We start from the raw sequence: 21,371 nt of genomic DNA on the forward strand, positions 1-21,371 counted from the left end.
GTCCCCCAGACGGATCGGCGGATTCTCATTGTGAGGCACGGCCGGGACCTGAACCCGGGCCAGCTCCCCTCTTGCGCTGCTTGGCCCGAAAGGACTGGTTCCTGGCCTGAGGACGAGGTGCCTATAGGGAATGAAGCGCTGGGAGCTTCTACCCCTGGAGGGCCTTGGAAAGGCGCGCTGGTTCCTTCTGAACCGATCTTCCGGTAGTCGAGGTACTGGAGAGGCGCCCCATGTGCTGGCCAGTCTATCAAGGTCGCTGCCAAACAGAAAAGAGCCCTTAAAGGGCATTCTGGTGAAGCGTGTCTTCGAAGGAGCATCGGCTGACCAATTCCGGATCCAAAGCTGCCTCCTGGCTGCTACGGAGGATGAGATCCTCTTGGCTGTTGTACGGACTAGGTCAGATGCAGCATCCGTGAGGAACGAGAGAGCTGACTCCATGTCTGCTGCTGGAGCATTGTTCCTAACCTGTGACAAACAGGAACGCGTCACCACTGTGCAGCAGGTTGCGATCCGCAAAGATAGAGCTGCCACCTCAAAGGTCTGTTTCAGAATGGCGTCCAGTCACCCGTCATGAGGCTCCTTGAGGGCCGCCCCCCCTCAACTGGAATGGTAGTGCGTTTGACCACAGCGCTAATCAAGGCGTCCACCTGAGGGCACGCCAGCAGTTCCTGAATAGCCGGTGCCAGGGGGTACATGCCTGTCAGGGCCCGACCCCCTTTGAATGAGGCCGCTGGTGCAGCCCATTCCAAATCTATCAGTTGTTGTGCTGCTTGCAAGAATGGAAAATGGCGGGCTGTAGGACCAAGACCTTCCAGCAGGGGGTTCTGCGCAGAGGGTACCATAGCGCTGGGACCTGTAATATCCAACTCCGCCAGGCACTGAGATACCAGGTCGGAGAGATCCTCTTTAGGGAAGAACCGCCTCATGGTTCTGTATGGCTCAATCCCGGAGGGATTAATACAACAGGCGCTCAATAGTATGCGGCAGCAACATACACTTAATACAACAGGCGCTCAATAATATGTGGCAGCAATATACGCTGATATCCAATATGCTCTCAGCAATATGCGGTTAGCGATATACGCTCAATGATATCCAATATGCTCTCAGTAATATGCGATTTAGCAATATACGCTTAATGATATCCAATATGCTCTCAGCAATATGCGGTTAGCAATATACGCACAATGACATTTAATATGCGCTTAGTCATAGACAGGCGCCTATCATGGGCGCTCAATACCTTAACAAGGCCAACAAAATGGCGCCCTCCACGGCGTGCCGCTTACAGGCCACGCCACCGATCCTCGTTCCTCGGAGACCAAAGAGTAAGAGATGTACACCTTACTTGATCCTCGGCGCTTCCCGGCTGGAACCCGGGCGGTCTCCGGCTGCGGGGGGAGAGGGTAAGTACCTTCACCGCCGCGTTTGAGGATATGCACCCGCTGCCTCGTCCACGCCGGGACCGAGGCACCTCTCTCGCCACGCCCGAGCCTCGCCCGGGGGCTACGTCCCTGCCGCGAGTCGGCCACCGGACCGAGGTCTTAAACCTCCGGGGATCATGGAAACCACCCCGGGAAACTCAACTGGGGGAGGGACCCCATGGGTATCACCGCAGGAGTGCGGGGCTCGATGTTGCTGTAGAAGGTTAGTAAGAAGAAAGTAGAAAATAGAAAATAGAAAGTAGATTGGAAACACACTCAGCGAGCGTGCAAGATCTCCAAACTGCTTTGGAGACGGAAATTACTGAGTTGCTATACTTCCTGTGGTGGTATATATACCCGTGCTGACGTCAGATCCGTCTCCAACTGCTAGCACGAGCATACTATACCCATTCGTTCTGAGTCCATCTGGCTACACGCCAGGAAAATTTACTTTTTCATTTTTCAATATGCTTTTTTCAACATATTGTTAAAAATAATTTGGTTAATATTTTACTTCACTTACTGGCATCTCATCAAATATCACAATATATGTGTTGCAATGATGACAGTAAAATTAATGAGAGAAAATAAGCAGAAGTCTGAAAATGGAAGAGATCATTCAGCTGTCACCCTGTGTTTAAATACGTTCATGAAATTTTAATGAACTTGACATCTGTCAGTGTTACTTAAAATGTTTATGGACTTTCAAAGGATAAACACATCACTGCATTCAAGTTATAACACTATTATTTGTCAACCCAGCAAGATAAGAACAAAAAAGTGCAGATGCTCTTCACTTTAATATCAATGGAAGTACAAAATAAATGACAGGATATGATTCAGCAAAATCCATCCCAAAGTAATCATCCCCTTCAAACTGACATCTTATGCTGTAATTAACACCACATTTGGTGAATAATCATTCTACTTATCAAACTGCTTGTGCTAAATAAGGTTTATGCTTTGTTTAAAAAAAAAAAGGGAAAATAACTGTACAAATAATCTAATCAGGCTTTTTTTTACCCATATCCATATATTTCTATGTATAAACACACACACACCTATATAAATCTATATCTAAACACACAGATACAACACATAAGCTGCTCAAATATGGTACGCACAGACAAAAATCAAAATCTCTTTTAGCGAAGGACAAAACATAAAATATTATAACTTTGAAAGAAAGAATAAACCGCAAAGCCAATGCTGACAAAGAAAATCAGAAAGTAAAAAATACCAGATTAGATCTTGCAGTGTAGTATATTTCTTCTGTACTGTCCAAAAGATCGGCACTGTCGAGCTGTTCAGCAGACAGAGACCAAGAAACTCATTATTTACATTGAGACTGCAAGTCACAAATACATAAAGGGAAATGCACGAGAGGGCTAGGCTTAGCAGAAAAATATGTTGCTTAAGCAAATGCAAAGTTAAACCTATCATGAGCAGCTTCACAAAACAAACATTTTCACTTCATACCTGAACATACTGTAGCTATTAAATTAGCACCGACCATTCAAAAATGCAACTATTACTTGGAGCAAAATTACAGAAAAAATGGTCTTAATATTTTGAACACTACTGTAAAATAATGTGTCTGCTTGATCATAACATTTATCATTAAACTATTATGTGGATATTAATGTAAGATCATGTAAAAATTAGCTCTACCAAAAATTATTTGGAGTCATTTGTTGTAATAATGTACATTAGTTCAAGTGACAACCTTAATAGGTTAACAACACATATAATATCCATTTTAAAAAGTAATTACACACCTCAGAGTTAAACTAAGCTGACATCAAGTTAGTTTTAAAAAGCAGTTACAGTGTGAAAAATACTTTGCCTGACTTTCCTGTTAAATGAAATGTCACATGTAAAATCTTTAAAGAGAAGAAAAACAGCAATAATTGTTTTAACTATTACCGCCATTTCTCGCTGTCTTAATTGTAACTAAAGGATGTTTATTGTAAACCGTCCAGGTCTTCGGTATGGGTGGTATAGAAACAATTGATAAATGAATAAATAAAATAAAGATAAACAAAAAAAATGAAATGCCGAACATTCAACATATGTCAAATTAAAGAATAGGTAAAATGTTAAAGTTATTTTGCAATGTGTATTAGTGAGGCAAACCTAAGGGAAAATAGGACTAATATATTCCAAGCTAACATTTAGAAATACTTAAATTTTCAGCTACATTGATTTATTACCCATTTCTTGAGTTTTAGCATTAATTCTAGTATACTTTTGTATACTGGATTTTACTTGCCAGTTACTGGCAAGACACACAGCTTCAACAAAACACAATTGTAAGCCACTGCATGACAGCAATTTGCAAAGAAAGACCAGTACTCTACTTACGAGCTCGTGGTGTGGTTCTGTCTCCTTCCTTAATGGTGGATCAAACTTTACTTGACCAACTACCAATGAGGAAAAGAAGTTACATTTATAAGTTAGCTTTTCTCATCCAGTTTGTAGCTTGGCTGGTAACAATTCATATAGGAAGAGTTCAGCAGGCATGGGAGATGCTGTGGTTAGCTCCCCATCATTTTCTCAGAGTGCAGTTAATTTGTTAACTGAAATGCAATGTTTGTTTTTCCTAGTATGCTTTTAAAATGTGAACGAGAAAATTGTATTCATTTTCCATTTCCACTTTGATCACTAACTTACTGCAAATTAAAATTTTAAACAAACAGGAAGCACACCTCTTTTAAATCTATTCCAGGCTGATAAAAAACTAAACTATTTAAATGCTGTTGGGATGGCTTGTGGAAATGATTTGGTGATCTGAATATAACACACTCTTTCTTGTCACAGACCCAGTAACATCACCTCTGTGATGCACTACATTTATTTATTTATTTAGGGTTTTTTATATACCGATTTTCTTGATACAGATCAAATCAACTCGGTTTACATAGAACGATAGTACATTAACAATAACTAGTCAAACCTCAACAGAGGAGACAGATTGGGAGCAGAAGGTAAAAAGTTACATTATAACAAGGGTGAGTAACTTGGAATTGGAAATGAAGAGAAAGATAATCATTATAACATGATTATATGACATTCTGCTAGTTATTGAAGCACAGCTGATTGGATAATATCTTAGTAGAATATAGTCTAGGAGACAGGAAAGGCTCTACCGAAAAGCCAAGTCTTCAGTTTCTTTTTAAAATTTATGAGGCAGGTTTCCTGTCGGAGGTCTGGGGGTAGTGTATTCCAAATGGTGGGGCCTGCTGTTGAGAAAGCCCGGTCCCTGATTGTTAATCTTTGTACCATTTTGATTGAGGGAACATGCAGACATGCTTCTTTTCACAGTCCTTTATAAATTAGAATACAGCAGGTAACGGGGATTACAATGCCATGAGTCTTCCTTTACAGATACCTGGGGAGTTTTTTGCCCATTTTTATCCTTCTTCCCCTTTCCCACTTAGCCCAGACAATATAGCAACAGTCCTCTGGCTAAGAGACAGACTGAATCTTTCTGGGGCTATCTACAAGTATACTCGAGTCATCCAGTCAGTCAGTGCCAGTATTAATAAATAGGATGGCCTCATTCTCGGGGATGTGATCACTGCCTCCAAAGCGTTCTCAGACACTGTAACCCAAAAAGCAGGAGTCAAGTCTGAGATCAGGCCAGCCTAGTCTTTGAACTGTTAATGTACATTCTTTATGAATAACTTTTTCAAAGCAATGCATTCTCAGTGACCTAGAAGATAATTAAGGTGTGTGAAATTTTTTGGTTAAGGCAGAGAGATCTGGAATCTGATTTTATGCAAGTCACTTTACTTTCTTGTGCCAAATAAATCCACCACTGGCCAAGGACATTATAACCATGTGACGGATCTTGTACAATGCTGTGTATTTACAGAATGCTTTATAAGTTAATAATTATCAACATTATTTAGTGGAATGCAATACAAGAAATATTAAAACATGTCCACACGTGCTATTTATAACTGTACAAACTGAAGGGATAAAATTAAATTTAGAAATAAAACTATTTACTTATATTTTAAAGACCGATTGCACAGAAACTGCAAGCTACCTCATTGTTTCTATGCAAGCCATCACTGAGTATCAATGAGATATATATTCCTACAGTTGCCCAATGGGTCAGACAGGAAACTTGTGTGTAACAAAACAATCAGAGTGCAGTCTTTAATGGCATCCAGTATTTGTTTTCTTTTCCCCATTATATTTATACAGCAAATAAAACTGCCAATAAGGACAACAGCAGAAAATATTAAAACCAAAGAACATAAAAATGATACTAGAATACATTGCCTGAAACCAAAAGCTGTAGGCAACATTTAACCAGTTTGCAATCCATGAAAGGACATTGCTTCCTATCCCATGGCTTTTTAGTTTTCTTAGAAGCCTCTCGTGAGGGAGGCTTCTAAGTCATTTTCTCTCTTAAGAATATTTTGCCAGTATTGAGCAAATGTAGCTTTCTATATACCAAAGTGATTTAAAACCTTGTGTTAATATATAGTTTTAATACCCTTTATGTACTGAAGAATTTTTAAAATGTGGTGCATAGTATAGTTTAGCAAAAATCATGGCCAGTAATGTGCAATGGTGGGCATCTAGATTGCAATCCAAACTGAAGCACCCCAGTGTTCTGAATGAACTCAAAAAATAAAATTTCAGATCTATTAGTAGACATTTATAACCTATCATTAAAATCATCCATTTTACCTGAAGACTGGAGGGTGGCCAATGTAACCCCAACATTTAAAAAGGGCTCCAGGGGTGACCTGGGAAACTATAGACTGGTAAGTCTGACTTCAGTGCTGGGAAAAACAGTGGAAACTATTCTAAAGATCAAAATCACAGAACATATACAAAGATATGGTTTAACTGAACAGAACCAGCATGGATTTACCTAAGGGAAGTCTTGTCTCACAAATCTGGTAAATTTATTTTGAAGGGGTTAATAAACATTTGAATAAAGATAAGCCGGTAGATATAGTGTATTTGGATTTTCAGAAGGCGTTTGACAAAATCCCTCACGAGAGGCTTCTAAGAAAACTAAAAAGCCATGGGATAGGAGGCAATGTCCTTTCATGGATTGCAAACTGGTTAAAAGAAAGGAAATAGAGAATAGAATTAAATGGTCAATTTTCTCAGTGAACAAGGTAAACAGTGGAGTGCCTCAGGAACCTGTACTTGGACTGGTGCTTTTCAATATATTTATAAATGATGTGGAAAGGGATATGACGCGTGAGGTGATCAAATTTGCATATTACAAAATTATTCAGAGTAGTTAAATCACATGCAGATTGTAATAAATTGCAGAAGGACCTTGTGAGACTAGAAGATTGGGCATCCAAATGACAGATGAAATTTAATGTGGACAAGTGCAAGGTGAAGAATATAGGGAAAAATAACCCATGCTGTGGTTACACAATGTTAGGTTCCATATTAGGAGCTACCACCAGGAAAAAGATCTAGGCATCATAGTGGATAATACATTGAAATTGTTGGCTCAGTGTGCTGCGGCAGTCGAAAAAGGAAACAGAATGTTAGGAAAGGAATGGTGAATAAAACAGAAAATGGCATAATGCCTCTGTATCGCTCCACGGTGAGACTGTACCTTGAGTGCTGTGTGTAATTCTGGTCTCTGCATCTCAAAAAAAGATAGAGTTGCACTGGAAAAAGTACAGAGAAGGGCAACCAAAATGATAAAGGGCATAGAATGGCTCCTCTATAAGGAAAGGCTAAAGAGTTTAGAGCTATTCAGCTTGGAGAAGAGACTGCTAAGGAGGGATATGATAGAGGTCTATAAAATCGAGAGAGGACTAGAACATGTAAATGTGAATCAGTTATTTACTCTTTCAAATAATAGAAGGACTAGGGGGCACTCCATGAAGTTAGCAAGTAGCACATTTAAAACAAATCAGAGAAAGTTCTTTCACTTAATGCCAAATTAAGCTCTGGAATTTGTTGCCAAAGGATGTGGTTAGGATAGTTATTTTAACTGGGTTTAAAAAAGGTTTGGATAATTTCCTAGAGGAGAAGTCCATTAACTCCTATTAATTAAATTCACTTAGGGAATAGCCACTGCTATTACTGGCATTAGTAGCATGGATCTACTTAATGTTTGGGTACTTGCCAAGCACTTATATCCTGGATTGGCCACTGTTGAAAACAGGATGCTGGGCTTGATGGTTTGACCCAGTATGGCAACATGTCCTTAAATGATGTCCCCCGAAGGTCCCACTTCTCAGATACCAGCAAAGCACAGTACCCTCTCCAATGGGAGATGCTTGTAACTAAAGTCTCCCTAAAGCCCTGCCCCATTTATAAAACTCTGTCCCCCTTCTCCCTCAACAGCTGATTACTCAAAGTCTCAGTTTTTCTTGTTGTAGTACATACCAGTATCCCCATCTCTTTCTCTCCAAACACATCTCCAACCCGTGGCCAGTACCCACCCTGCAGTAATGACATTATTGTTCTCCCTCAACATTCAGATCCCCTTTTTTCCCCCCTTCTCAATTCAGCAGCATCTCCTCTCTTTCCCATTCCTGAGCTATGGCATTCTTTTATTCTTTATTCAACAAAATAAGTGCAGGCAATGTTGCATAGTTCATATAGGCTAAACTAACCACTGCACAGCACAATCCCCCTTCTTCCCTCCATAGCCCCCCCCCCCCCCCCCCACTGAACAAACTCCCCTATGTCCCCCTTCTATCTACCCTACTTTCCCAGCTCTGCCCCCTTTCCAGTCACGCGACACTAGTCACCTCGATTGCCTTGCTAGAACAACTGTTCACCCCCAAAATTATCAGTTTTATCCCTTTGTTAATCCATCATTTCCTGTTAGGTTATTATCTCTTGTCACAGTTATCCCCTGATTCTAATATTCTCTACTACCACAATCCTCATGATTTTTATGTATAATGTTCTTGAGTTCTTATAATACTGTATTACATATTATGTATGTGTAATGTTCTTAAGTTCTCATGTATAATGTTGTTCAAATGTAAACCGGAGTGAAGGCCAACACTAATACTTCGGTATATAAAAACAAATATATAGGTATTCAAAAAATGTAATTCCTTTGTTGTTATTACTACACAAACGGCAGCTCCATTGTTGTCATCAATATATTGCAATGGGTCCCCCGACACGGACCCGTGTTTCGCCAAGGCTGCGTCGGGAGGGACAATAGATTTTAATCAACAATTCTGGAAATGAAACATACAAATGAACTATGTAAATAAATGTACGAGCCGAAATCAAGACATAACTTCCAAAACAGAGTTTGTTACATACCGTAATGCTTCTTAATAATGTTTGGCAGGGAGCGCGTACACAACTAGTATAGTGGGGTTTTAAACAATTTCAAAAAGGCGCGAAAACAACGGAGGATCATACAACCACTTCAAACACAGCTATATCTACCTATTCATCTGTTGCTGCCTCATTTTTAGACTCGGGTCAGCCACAACACAACAATCGCGGGACCAGGTCCCGAGGTAGCCCCTTTTCGCGTCAGATCCAACGAACAACACGCTCTACCCATCAACAGTCAGATAAAACCTACTGCTACATTTAACTTGTCCTCTCGGCCCCTGTCATTAGACGAGTTGAAGATTCTTGAAAAAGGTTTATCATTTGTGCCAACAGTCAGATGTAATGACTTTGATATACAGATTCATCTATATCTGTTTTTTAGGTCTCTTAAATTGAAGTTATTTTTTTCTCATTGTCCTATGATATAAGATGGGTCATTGGTATATGTAAAATCTAGGTGGGTCCCCCCAGGCCCTGTGAATCCTTCAATACTAGTTTTTGAGAAATTGGTACGTACTGATATTAGGAAATTATTGTCAGAGAAATTATATTCATTATAATTTGACTAGAAATGAAAGTGCATCTGTTAGGTCCTTGGCCAATGATTCGAGTATAATAATAAAATCTGCTGACAAGGGCGGAGGGATAGTCATGATGAACAAATGTGATTATGAGGCCTAGGTGTTACGTCAATTAAATGACACAACCTTTTACCTTCCCTTGGACTCTGATCCTACAGATGATTTAAAATCTGCAATATCATCACTAGTTCAGGATGCTGTGGCACGTGGCTTCATAACACGAGAGGCTAATTTTTTGTCAGTAGAATATCCGATCTTCCCTGTTTTTTTACACCCTTCCCAAAATTCACAAGACTCTAAAAACTTCACCTGGCTGACCGATAGTCTCAGGAATTGGTTCAATCTTGGAACCTTTATCTAAGTTTATAGATTTATTTTTGAAACCTTTTGCCCCTCTTAGTAAATCCTACGTACGTGACACTACACACCTTATCAACCACAACGAGTGCAGAAAGTATTGCTTAGTCCAAGTATCTTCTAATACATGCTTTATTGTATCTTTACATCATTGGTATTTAAGCGGCAACTCCACTGTTTAGAATTACATCAAATCTGGTCCCCCGACACAGGCCCGTGTTTCGCTGTAGCTGAGTGGGGAGGAACATGGAATTCAAAACAAATCCGTATTCTCGGTAATTTTTATTTATTTATATATATATATATTTTTTTTTACAGGGAGCGCACACCTTATCACCATATTGAATAATTTGAGTATACCACCAGTTCTGTTTTTTTGTTTTGTTTTTTTTACAGGGAGCGCTCCCTGTAAAAAAAAAAAACTACCGAGAAGAATACGGATTTGTTTTGAATTCCATGTCCCTCCCGACGCAGCTACGGCGAAACACGGGTCCGTGGCAGGGGACCCGATTTGATGTAATTCCAAACAGTGGAGTTGCCGCTTAAATACCAGTGATGTAAAGATACAATAAAGCATGTATTAGAAGATACTTGGACTAAGCAATACTTTCTGCACTCGTTGTGGTTTATATGGTACTTATGCTGAGTGCAGCACTTGCTCATATTATCTCTGGAATTGACTGCACACCTTATCACCACACTGAATAATTTGAGTATACCACCAGTTCCCTGTTACCTCGTTGCATTAGATATAGTTTCTCTATATTCTAACATACCTCAAAAAGAAGCTTTACAGATTGATGATACACTTAATACTCGCCTGGGCCCTGAGCGAATACCTACTTCATTTTTGATGGAATTAGCTAGATTGGCCCTCACACAAAATTATCTTTGGTTTAACACAATCTACTATAAACAAGTTAAAGGCACTGCTATGGGTGCCACTATGGCTCCTAGCTTAGCATGCCTTTATGTGGCAAATTTTGAGGAGACTTACATATATCCTTCTGAATGGTCAGGCTTTTTGCACTTTTGGTTGAGATTTATTGATTACTTTTTTAATTTGGCTTGGGACTGACATGCAATTTTACAAGTTTTTTGATAGGTTGAATCATTGCAACAATAACTTACAGTTTAGTTTCAGTATTCACTCGTCTCAAATAGCCATTCTTGATATCCTCATATCATTTGACAATACCAAATTTTCTATTACCATCTTTAGATAGCTGTCACCCTAGGGCTCTCAAAAGTAACATACCCACGGGCCAATTTCTGAGATTGCGGTGGCTTTGTTCTTCAAAGTCCAAATTCATCACTAAAGCTAAGGAGATGATGGCCTGGTTTCAGGAAACAGGGTACCCATTTAAGATCTTGAAAAAAGCCTTTAAAAGAGCTCTTTATGTTAATAGGGATCTATTATTTTGGCCACAAGCTCGTTCTACTGACAGCACTATGAATTGTATATTACCTTACTCTACCCTCAGCAAACCTGTAACCCAGATTATTCGCAAGCATTGGAAATCATTGGCTCTCCAAGAGATGTTTCAGAGTGCATTGCGTTTCACATATCGGAGAGGGACAAACTTGTGGGTCATGTTAACACAGTCTGACTTCAATGTAGCATGTACACATTCTCAAGTCAATGGAGAACACAAACCCTGTGGACACTGTTCTGTATGCCCATGTACTGATACTATGTCTTCTTTTGAACACCCAGTAACCGGAAAAATGTATAATCTAAGGAATTTTACGGATTGTAATTCAGAGGGGGTCATTTATATTATCCGATGTCCGTGTAAAAAATCGTACGTGGGGAAGACTATGAGAATGATTAAAGCAAGAATTATTGAGCACAGATCTAACATCAAGAATGCGTGTGAGAATGCACCATTGGTTGAACTTGGGTCCAGCTGTCACATACATTGTCTGACCTATTCTTCTTTGTTTTAGAAGTTGTTACCCGCCCGAACAGAGGGGGTAACTTTTCAGAACATTTGATTTGGTTAGAACAGAAATGGATATATACCCTCAATACTGTCATTCCCCACGGCTTGAATAAGGAACTGGAATGGACTTATTTTACTTAATTTTGATTGGTCATGCTCTACCTGGTTTCTGATTGGTTGTTCCCCTGAAAATGCTGAGTGGTCCGTTGTTTTCGCACCTTTTTGATATTGTTTAAAACCCCACTATACTAGTTGTGTATGCGCTCCCTGCCAAACATTATTAAGAAGCATTACGGTATGTAACAAACTCTGTTTTGGAAGCTATGTCTTGATGCTGGCTCGTAGTTCATTTATTTACATAGTCCATTTGTATGTTTCATTTCCAGAATTGTTGATTAAAGTCTATTGTCTCTCCAGACACAGCCTCGGCGAAACACGGGTCCGTGTCGGGGGACCCATTGCAATATATTGATGACAACACTGGAGCTGCCGTTTGTGTAACAATAAAGGAATTATATTTTTTGAATACCTATATGGACTATGCAACACTGCCTGCACTTATTTTGTTGAACTATAATTTCTGAGTGCAGTCTTGCTCTTATGTTCCTTTGGATTCTCTTACTCATTATCATCTCCAAGTAACCCCTCTTTCCCCTCAGTTCCAGCAACTCTCTCTCTCCTCTATCAATCCCAGCACCTCCCTTTCTCTTTTCTCTGTTCCCCAGCCCCAGCAGCTGGCTGGTAGCACTTTAAAATAGGCACCCACTGGGGAAGGAGAGACTGGGGATTGATCCTGCCCCATTTTGACTTTGGTGACCCCCGCAGATGAGTAAGATGAGAGGGCGGGGATGGGAATGGGTAAAAACCTTTTTCATAGGGTCCCAGACAGCAAGTGGCACAGGGAAATGGCCAGAATAGTGCAACATGTGTACTGTTGCCAGTCCTTTCACAGTGTTGCCTGAAAAATTGTGTCATTCTAGGCCACTGCCTAATGCTTAGGATGGGTCTGGAGGCATGGAGCAACCGAACATCATTCCTGTCCGGGGAATGACCCTAATGCTTCAAAAGGATAAGTGGAATTGGGCAGAGATTTACTTTGATATTTGAGTGGAGACAGGGTTTAGAGGGCTAGCAGAGAAGGGGTGTCATTTATTATGGGGAAGTGAGGGCATCTCCATTGGAAAAATATGTGCCTGGTGGGATGTGTGTATGGAGATCTGCTTCTTAGAGGGTGCATTTCTGTTGAGGGGATGCATTTTATTCTGTTGGTGGATGGAGGGGCATGCAGGACCAGCTGGCCCAGTTTAGAAAGTGATTGTGGAAGAGGGCCTCAGAGCACTGGCAGTTGCATTAGCTTACCAATACTTTCAGGAAAAGTTAATTATACTTCTTGAGGTTATTTAACTATGGAGGCTTAACATGGATTTCAGGGTTTAACGCAATCAATATTAAGCCATTTTGATATTAATGAGCTGCTCTGCATGTGCTTGCAAGTGCCTCAAATTTTTTCAGTAATATAGATACTTAAAAGGCTGTTACTTATAACATGTTAATACACTTTCGTAAATTGACCCCTATGTTATTTAAATTTATTAGTAATCAAACTTCAAGAGAACTGAGCAATGTAAAAGTTAAAACACAAACAAAAAAAGTAGTTTAATATATCGGAGACAAAAGCTATATATCACAGATATAACCCAATATCATAATCACCAACAAAATATATACAGAATAGAAGAAATAAATATATATTAAAACATATCTTGGCCCACATCAACATTCAAGAATGGTAAGTTAAAATTATCAGGTTTCATTCTGAAAAAAAAAGAAAATGTTCAATATCACTACCTCTTGGTAATAGTTAAGTGCATAGTACTACCCGATCAAAAGTTCGTTAAGTATGAACTTATTTGCACTAATGAATGTAGCTTATTACCCATTTCATGAGCTTGTTTTAAATATTTTAAAACATATGTTTGCTGCAATATGGCCTAATTGCTACTGTGCCAAAATACCTCAAACAATTGCTACTGCTTTCTGGTTGCTTGATGGATCCCTATGTCTTTTTTCCTAAAAGCAAAAGAAAATTTACAGAAATCTACAGAAAGATGCTTTAGAACAGCAGCACAAAATAAATTGTGAATTTTATCTATATTCCCTTCTGTGAAAGTCTTACTTCTAGATGATCTTTCATTTTTGTTCAAAAATATTTTATTTCTTACTATTTTACATTTGCTTGAAGTACAAAGAATGTATATATCATGGCCATGCCCCTCTTTAAAAAAAAAAAAAAAAAAAAGGCTTCAGATGAATATACTTTATCAATAGTAGGGTTTTTAAGTCTGAGGTAAAGCAGAGTTGCTTACTTGTAACAGGTGTTCTCCAAGGACAGCAGGATGTTAGTCCTCATGAAACCCACCTGCCACCCCGCAAAGGAAAATCTCTTTCACTTCAGGTTAATAAGACTTCCTGGTGGAAGGTTTCCTGGAAGCTATCAGGACCCGAAACATGCTGACAGAGAAGTCAAGGGGCTACAGAACTAGTCTTTCAACATCCAGGCCATCAGAGACAACACCCTGAGGTTGGGATGGCGCAGCCTACTCTGAACCTGTGAGATCATGTCGGGGGAGGTCCCCAGACTGATTGGTTCTCTGATAGTGAGATCCCATAGGACCAGGAGCCAGACCTGTCTCTGCCAACAGGGGCCAATGAGAATCATGGTCCCTGTCCTGCTGGAGCTTCAGAAGGGTTTTCATTTCCAGAGGAAGCAGAGGATACACATTTATTTAACATTTTTATATACCGAAATTCATGTAGCAAAAGTTACATATCAATTCGGTTTACATTATAACATTAAACAAGCAAGACAGAGTGCAATTACATCGAACAGGAGGATAAACTTGGATCAAGTAAATGGGGATTAAGGAAACAAGAAGTTACAATAAATAATGAAGTACTCGAAAGGATCTGGCTAAATATACAGTAGACACGTTACAAGGTGCGCATATTTGGGAAGATTTAGGGTAAAATTATTGGTATGGATAGAAGGCTTGTTCGAATAGCCAAGTTTTGAGTCTCTTTTTAAAGACGATAGGGCAAGGTTCTTTCCGGAGGTCTGGTGGTAGAGAGTTCCATTGCGCGGGGCCTGCTGTGGATAGAGTGTGTTTCTTTAATGAGGATTTGATGGTTGGGGCGAGGAGAGTATCTTTATATACATACATACAGAAGGCCTTTGCCCCAATGGCGGGCAAAGGCAACAGAGGCTGGCCTTCCGTCCCCCCCTGTACAAGGAGCAGAAGTGGCTCACCTTGTTGTTGCAGGGGGAGGTGAAGAGGTCCACATCCAGGATCCCCCAGAGGCAGAAGATGTGATCCACCAATGCTTGATCCAGGAACCAATTGTGGGGCTGGAACGCTAGACTCAGCTGGTTTGCTACCACATTCTCTGTTCTGGCCAAGTATATGGCCCGGATTAGCTTACCCTGGGACTGATCCCAGGACCAAATCTGGACAGCCTCCTGACAGAGGAGGAACGTTCCTGTACCTCCCTGCTTGTTTAAGTACCACATCACCACTTGGCTGTCAGTCTGTACCAGGACTGCCTGGTTGGACAAGCAATCTTGTAATGCCCCGAGTGCATACCTGATCGCTTGAAGCTCCAGAAAGTTGAATTGGCATTGAGCTTCCTCAGCAGACTTTGTGAGGAGGCCATCCACCTGTGTACCCCAACCCAAGGTGGAAGCATCCTTGGTAAGTACAACCTGGCCTGGGGGGGGGGGGGGGGAGCACTGAAAGATAACCCCTTGCTCCAGATTGGACAGACTCTCTTCACCATGACAGGGAGGTCTGGAGAGGTGGCATGACGTGAATGCGCACATTGAGATCCTGGGTGGCTTGCTGCCACTGAGACAGCAGGGTCCACTGAGCTCTCCGCATGTTTAAGTGAGCCAAAGGAGTAAAATGGACAGAAGCAGCAATGTGACCCAGTAAGCGAAGCAGAAATCGGGCCAACACCTGTCTGCTTCGGTGGACTAGACTCACCAGAGACATCAGAGCAAGCGCTCGATCTCGAGAAAGACAGACAGAGGCCTGGGATGTGTCCAGGTAGGCACCAATAAAGTCCAGCTGTGGCGATGGAGTGAGATGGGACTTTGGGTAATTGGAATCAGGGTGCCAAGCGAGACCATCTTGAACTTTTCTCTTCGCAGATATTTGTTCAAAGCCCACAGATCCAAGATGGGATGAAGCCCCCCTGTTTCTTTGGAATCAGGAAATACTGAGAGTAGAACCCCTGCCCCTGATAATGCAGCGGAATGGGTTCTACTGCTTCAGCCATTACAATGGTGGAAGGCCACTCTGACGCGAGGACTTCCTGGAGGAGGATGAAGGGTCTGACGTACTGACCAAGAGATGTTGGAGGGTCTCATGATGTTCCTTCAACTGAGCCACAGCATCTCTTATGTTGTCCCCAAACAGGCTCTTGCCAGTACAGGGTAAGTCCAAGAGCTTCTTTTGGACCTCAAGTCAGAGATCTGTTGCTCGGAGCCAAGCCATTCTATGGGAACCGATGTCCACCACTACCACCCTAGCTACTGTTTCAAACACATCGTAAGTGGAGTGCACCTCGTGTTTGCCATGCTCCAAGCCTTGATGGGTGACTGCCAAAGCGGCTTCCTGCTGTTGCTGGCTAAAAGACAGGAAACAGAGAGTAGGATTAAATGGGCAATTTTCTCAGTGGAAGGGAGTGGACAGTGGAGTGCCTCAGGGATCTGTATTGGGACCCATACTTTTCAATATATTTATAAATGATCTGGAAAGAAATACGACGAGAGAGATAATCAAATTTGCAGACGACACAAAATTGTTCAGAGTAGTTAAATCACAAGCAGATTGTGATAAATTGCAGGAAGACCTTGTGAGACTGGAAAATTGGGCATCCAAATGGCAGATGAAATTTAATGTGGATAAGTGCAAGGTGATGCATATAGGGAAAAATAACCCATGCTATAATTACACAATGTTGGGTTCCATATTAGGTGCTACAACCCAAGAAAGAGATCTAGGTGTCATAGTGGATAACACATTGAAATCGTCGGTACAGTGTGCTGCGGCAGTCAAAAAAGCAAACAGAATGTTGGGAATTATTAGAAAAGGAATGGTGAATAAAACGGAAAATGTCATAATGCCTCTATCGCTCCATGGTGAGACCGCACCTTGAATATTGCGTACAATTCTGGTCGCCGCATCTCAAAAAAGATATAATTGCTATGGAGAAGGTACAGAGAAAGGTTACCAAAATGATAAGGGGAATGGAACAACTCCCCTATGAGGAAAGACTAAAGAGGTTAGGACTTTTCAGCTTGGAGAAGAGACGACTGAGGGGGGATATGATAGAGGTGTTTAAAATCATTAGAGGTCTAGAACGGGTAGATGTGAATCGGTTATTTACTCTTTCGGATAGTAGAAAGACTAGGGGGCACTCCATGAAGTTAGCATGGGGCACATTTAAAACTAATCGGAGAAAGTTCTTTTTTACTCAATGCACAATTAAACTCTGGAATTTGTTGCCAGAGGATGTGGTTAGTGCAGTTAGTATAGCTGTGTTTAAAAAAGGATTGGATAGGTTCTTGGAGGAGAAGTCCATTACCTGCTATTAAGTTCACTTAGAGAATAGCCACTGCCATTAGCAATGGTTACATGGAATAGACTTAGTTTTTGGGTACTTGCCAGGTTCTTATGGCCTGGATTGGCCACTGTTGGAAACAGGATGCTGGGCTTGATGGACCCTTGGTCTGACCCAGTATGGCATTTTCTTATGTTCTTATGCGCTCCAACAACTCTTGAACCTGCTTCCAGAGGTTACGAGTGAATTGGGTCATGTATAGCTGGTAGGAAGCAATATGGGCAATCAGCATATTGCCCTGGTACACCTTCCTACTTAAGGCATCCAAGGCCCAGTGTTCCTGACCTGGAGACACAGAGGTGTGGGTGTGGGAACACTTGGCATTTTTGAGTGCGGACTCCACCACCATTAACTGGTGTGGGAGCTGACACCTCTCAAACCCCAAGGCCTGCTGTACACCAAGTTGATCGCATCCACCTTCCGGTTCACCAGAGGCACCAAGATGGGGTGTTCCCAAATCCTAAGGAGTAATTCCTTAAAAATGGATGGGGATAGCCACGATCTCCTTTGAGACATCAACAAACTGGAGAACTTCCAGCATCTTGTGGCGTGCATCCTCCTCCATTAAGAGCTGGAAAGGAATGGACTCTGCCATAGCCTGCACAGGTTAGATCCTCTGGTGGGGTCAGACGCCTCTCATCTGGAGGAGACGGGTCCGGGGAAAGTCTCCAGAGTTATCCGAAGAAGACTCTGAGTTACTTGCCAGGTTCTTATGGCCTGGATTGGCCACTGTTGGAAACAGGATGCTGGGATTGCTGGACCCTTGGTCTGACCCAGTATGGCATGTTCTTATCCCCCCAGGGATCATATGGGGCGTCCTCCTTGCTGAAGTCTCCTGGGGGCCCTTGTAGAGGACCCTTGCCTAAGCCCCTTGGCTTTGGCACTAAAGGCACCTGTAGCACAGAGGGCATCGATGACATCGAGGGCACCAAGGGTAGGATTGGGCAAAACTGGGCACTGCACCAGAGTCCCCGACTGTGCCCTTGGCTGTCCAACATTGCTTTCCTCTTGAGAACTCACAATGGAGATGACCCTGGAGGGAGGAGGACCCGGTGGTATCAAGAGACCCCCGGGTGCCGGTAGCTGCTGCATGGGCATTGTAGAGGATCTGTCACCAGGGGAGGCACCGGTACAGCTGGCGGTTTCATGCTCTGAAGGGCTCAGAGCACTGCCTGTTGCACCCTGTGGTCCAACTCCTCCTGAAAATCCAACTGAAGTAAGGACAGATGGAGGAGGAGGAGGAAGAGGGGTCATGGAGCTTCCATGGAGCCCCAAGGAACCTCGGAGTCCAGCACAGATATTGATGGGGAACACCTAGGACTGCCAGGCTCGATGCCTTCTCTTCATGGGGGTCACTTTGGAGGCAAAACTGTGGTCTCCGGTGCCGACCCGAGCCCAGTACCGTGTGATGATGGTGACCAGTGACGATGCTTCCGAGGTTTCCCACGGTGCTCAGCTCAGTCTTTCTCCGGCTCCGAGGATGGAGATTATCCTGATGTCCTGGAACACGATGACACCGATGAAGGCCTATCTCTGGCTCCTCTTTCCTGAGAGGGTCCCGGTGGGGGGAGTAGACACCGATGGATCCACGTCCATCAGTTCCCCCGGCCCTTGGGTGTTGAGGCATCTGACGCCGGAGTTGAAGGATCAGACTTTCTAGACCCAAAGAACTTCTCCATCTTGTCTAGTCGGGCCCGATGACCTTTGGGGTCAGCACCCCGGATATCTTGCGATGCCCCCAAACAGAGGATACCGATCTTGTGCAGATCCGTAATGGACATGGGTCCACAGGTACTGGGGGCATCTGCGAAAACCTTATGATGCCATGAAAAGAACCAGCGAGCAGTCAATGACCAGCAGTCACTGAAAAGCAATACTGTCAGGAATCAACCGCCAAGAAGGAAAAACTTATCACAATGCTTGATAGAAGCACCAACGGGGAAGAAGGGGAACCCGGCGAAGAAAAATCGCAAAAAGAACTGGGAAAAACACACTGAAGAGAGCAGAGCTCCAGAACCACAAGACAAAGCTGCGTGAAAAAGAAGAGACCAAAGGGGGGACCCTGTGTGGCCACGTGGATAGTGGCAAGCTAGGCATGCTCAATGTGCCAGTCAAAGTTTATAGAAACTTTGACAAAAGTTTTTCGTGCTGGGCTCCATCTGATGATGTCACCCATGTGTGAGAACTACCATCCTGCTTGTCCTAGGAGAAGAATCATTTGAGGCCTCTTATAGACATGGGCTCTCTTTAGACATCCTATAGAATCTTCATTTAAATTTGGGAATCTAACCCCAGATATGGCACTAACTGCAATTCACTATCAAACCTTGTTGTGGACCAAAGGTTTCAAGCGACTAAGTTAATTACAGTTACCTGCAATCTCAGTTTCACATGTTATCTAAACCAAATAAGTCAGTTAGATCTCAGCCACTTTCTCTGCTCCATTCAACTTCTGGCAGCTTACAGAGGTTTAAGCCCTACTTCTACCATGAAAAAAAAAAAAAAACCTGAGAAACCCTCCTGTACAGCAAAAATGGCATCTGCTTTGATCACAGGTGCTGGTCACATCTGAAGATAACTCCTACCCCATAAACAACCAGCAGATGGGGTGTAAATTGGGGGGGGGGGCCTGGGGGTGGGTGAAGAGAGCCTCAGGAGGGTTTTTTTTAGGTTTTTTTTTTAGTGCTGGGGGAGGCAGCGGCATGGAATTGACATGAGACAGTCCGTGGCGAAAAACTGAGTTTGGACTTGTAACTTCAGTTACAGATTCCACATGACATCTGAACTAGCTCTTAAATATGATTACCTATTAGCCTATAACTTACAACTATGTAAACACTGGATATTCATTAAAAGTTGGAATTTGGGCAGGAAATATTTCAATGTTTTTTAAAATATTTTGTGTTGTGTAGCTTTAAATATCTATCTATATATCTCTTTACATTCATATTCTTGCACATTTTAATAAACTGAAGATATTTTTCCAATTTTCTTGCCATAAAATTGACAAATTTAACCAGAAGAGAAATTTTAAAATGTTTATATCATAATATTTTTGTTACAGGACATTTGTAGAGAATATCAAATATTAACCTGTTCAAACAATTATTACAGCATGTACAGTTGTATGGAAAAACATTTAGGCACCCCTGGTCAAACTGTATGTTTTAAGCAAATTGACACAAAATTTATATGGTACAAACAAACATCTCAAAAATGGAGAAATTACTTACCTGATAATTTCATTTTCCTTAGTGTAGACAAATGGACTCAGGACCAATGGGTATAGTGTACTCCTGATAGCAGTTGGAGATGGATCAGATTTCAATCTGACGTCAGCCCTAGTACATATACCCCTGCAGGAAGTGCAGCTCTTCAGTATTCTCCTCGAAAAGCATTGTGGATATATGTGTGACCGACTAATTTGGATAACTTGAATAACTTCATAACTTGAACAACTAGATTAACTTTAAACTTGATAAAATGGAATAACTTGAATTGGCTATAGCTGGAGACTGCCAGAGCGCTCAACCTGGAAACACCGACACCCGTTAGGGTGGGTGTCCTAGATTGAAGAAAAACATGGCTTACCCTTGATTCCCTCACTCTCGGAGATGTCCCCTGAGAATTCCCAGAGTAATGGCAGCTGTGGGTGGGATGCTGAGTCCATCTGTCTACACTAAGGAAAACGAAATTATCAGGTAAGTAATTTCTCCATTTCCTAGCATGTAGCAGATGGACTCAGGACCAATGGAATGTATAAAAGCTACTCCCAAACCAGGTGGGAGGCTGCCCGTGACCCACTTAGTACTGCCCTTGCGAATGTTGTGTCCTCCTGGGCCTGAACATCCAGGTGATAAAACCTGGAAAAGGTATGGATGGAGGACCATGTCGCCACCATGCAGATCTCAGCGGGTGACAGCATCTTAGTTTCTGCCCAGGACATTGCCTGGGCCCTAGTAGAATGGGCCTTGATGTGTAGAGGCGGCGGCTTGCCTACTTCTACGTAGGCCACCTTGATGATTTCTTTGATCCAGCGGGCTATGGTTGCTCATGAGGCCGCTTCCCCTTGC

At 42.1% G+C, this 21,371-nt stretch overlaps 1 protein-coding gene across 3 annotated transcripts in view; it reads right to left on the reverse strand.

Annotated features, from left to right (window-relative positions):
- Positions 1-21,371, reverse strand: part of MAP4K3 (mitogen-activated protein kinase kinase kinase kinase 3) — a 1,052,401-nt gene that overhangs the window by 449,556 nt on the left and 581,474 nt on the right. For 2 of the 3 annotated variants that reach the window (XM_029594353.1, XM_029594355.1), the window contains exons 14-15: positions 3,789-3,847; positions 2,665-2,727 (exon numbers count right to left, since the gene is read on the reverse strand). In XM_029594353.1, the coding sequence (XP_029450213.1) occupies positions 2,665-2,727; positions 3,789-3,847 (122 nt within the window). The remainder of the gene's footprint in view (positions 1-2,664; positions 2,728-3,788; positions 3,848-21,371) is intronic. The other variant, XM_029594354.1, reaches the window with a different exon arrangement.

This window comes from Rhinatrema bivittatum, chromosome 3 (genome assembly GCF_901001135.1).
Source record: "Rhinatrema bivittatum chromosome 3, aRhiBiv1.1, whole genome shotgun sequence".
Classification (NCBI taxonomy): domain Eukaryota; kingdom Metazoa; phylum Chordata; class Amphibia; order Gymnophiona; family Rhinatrematidae; genus Rhinatrema; species Rhinatrema bivittatum.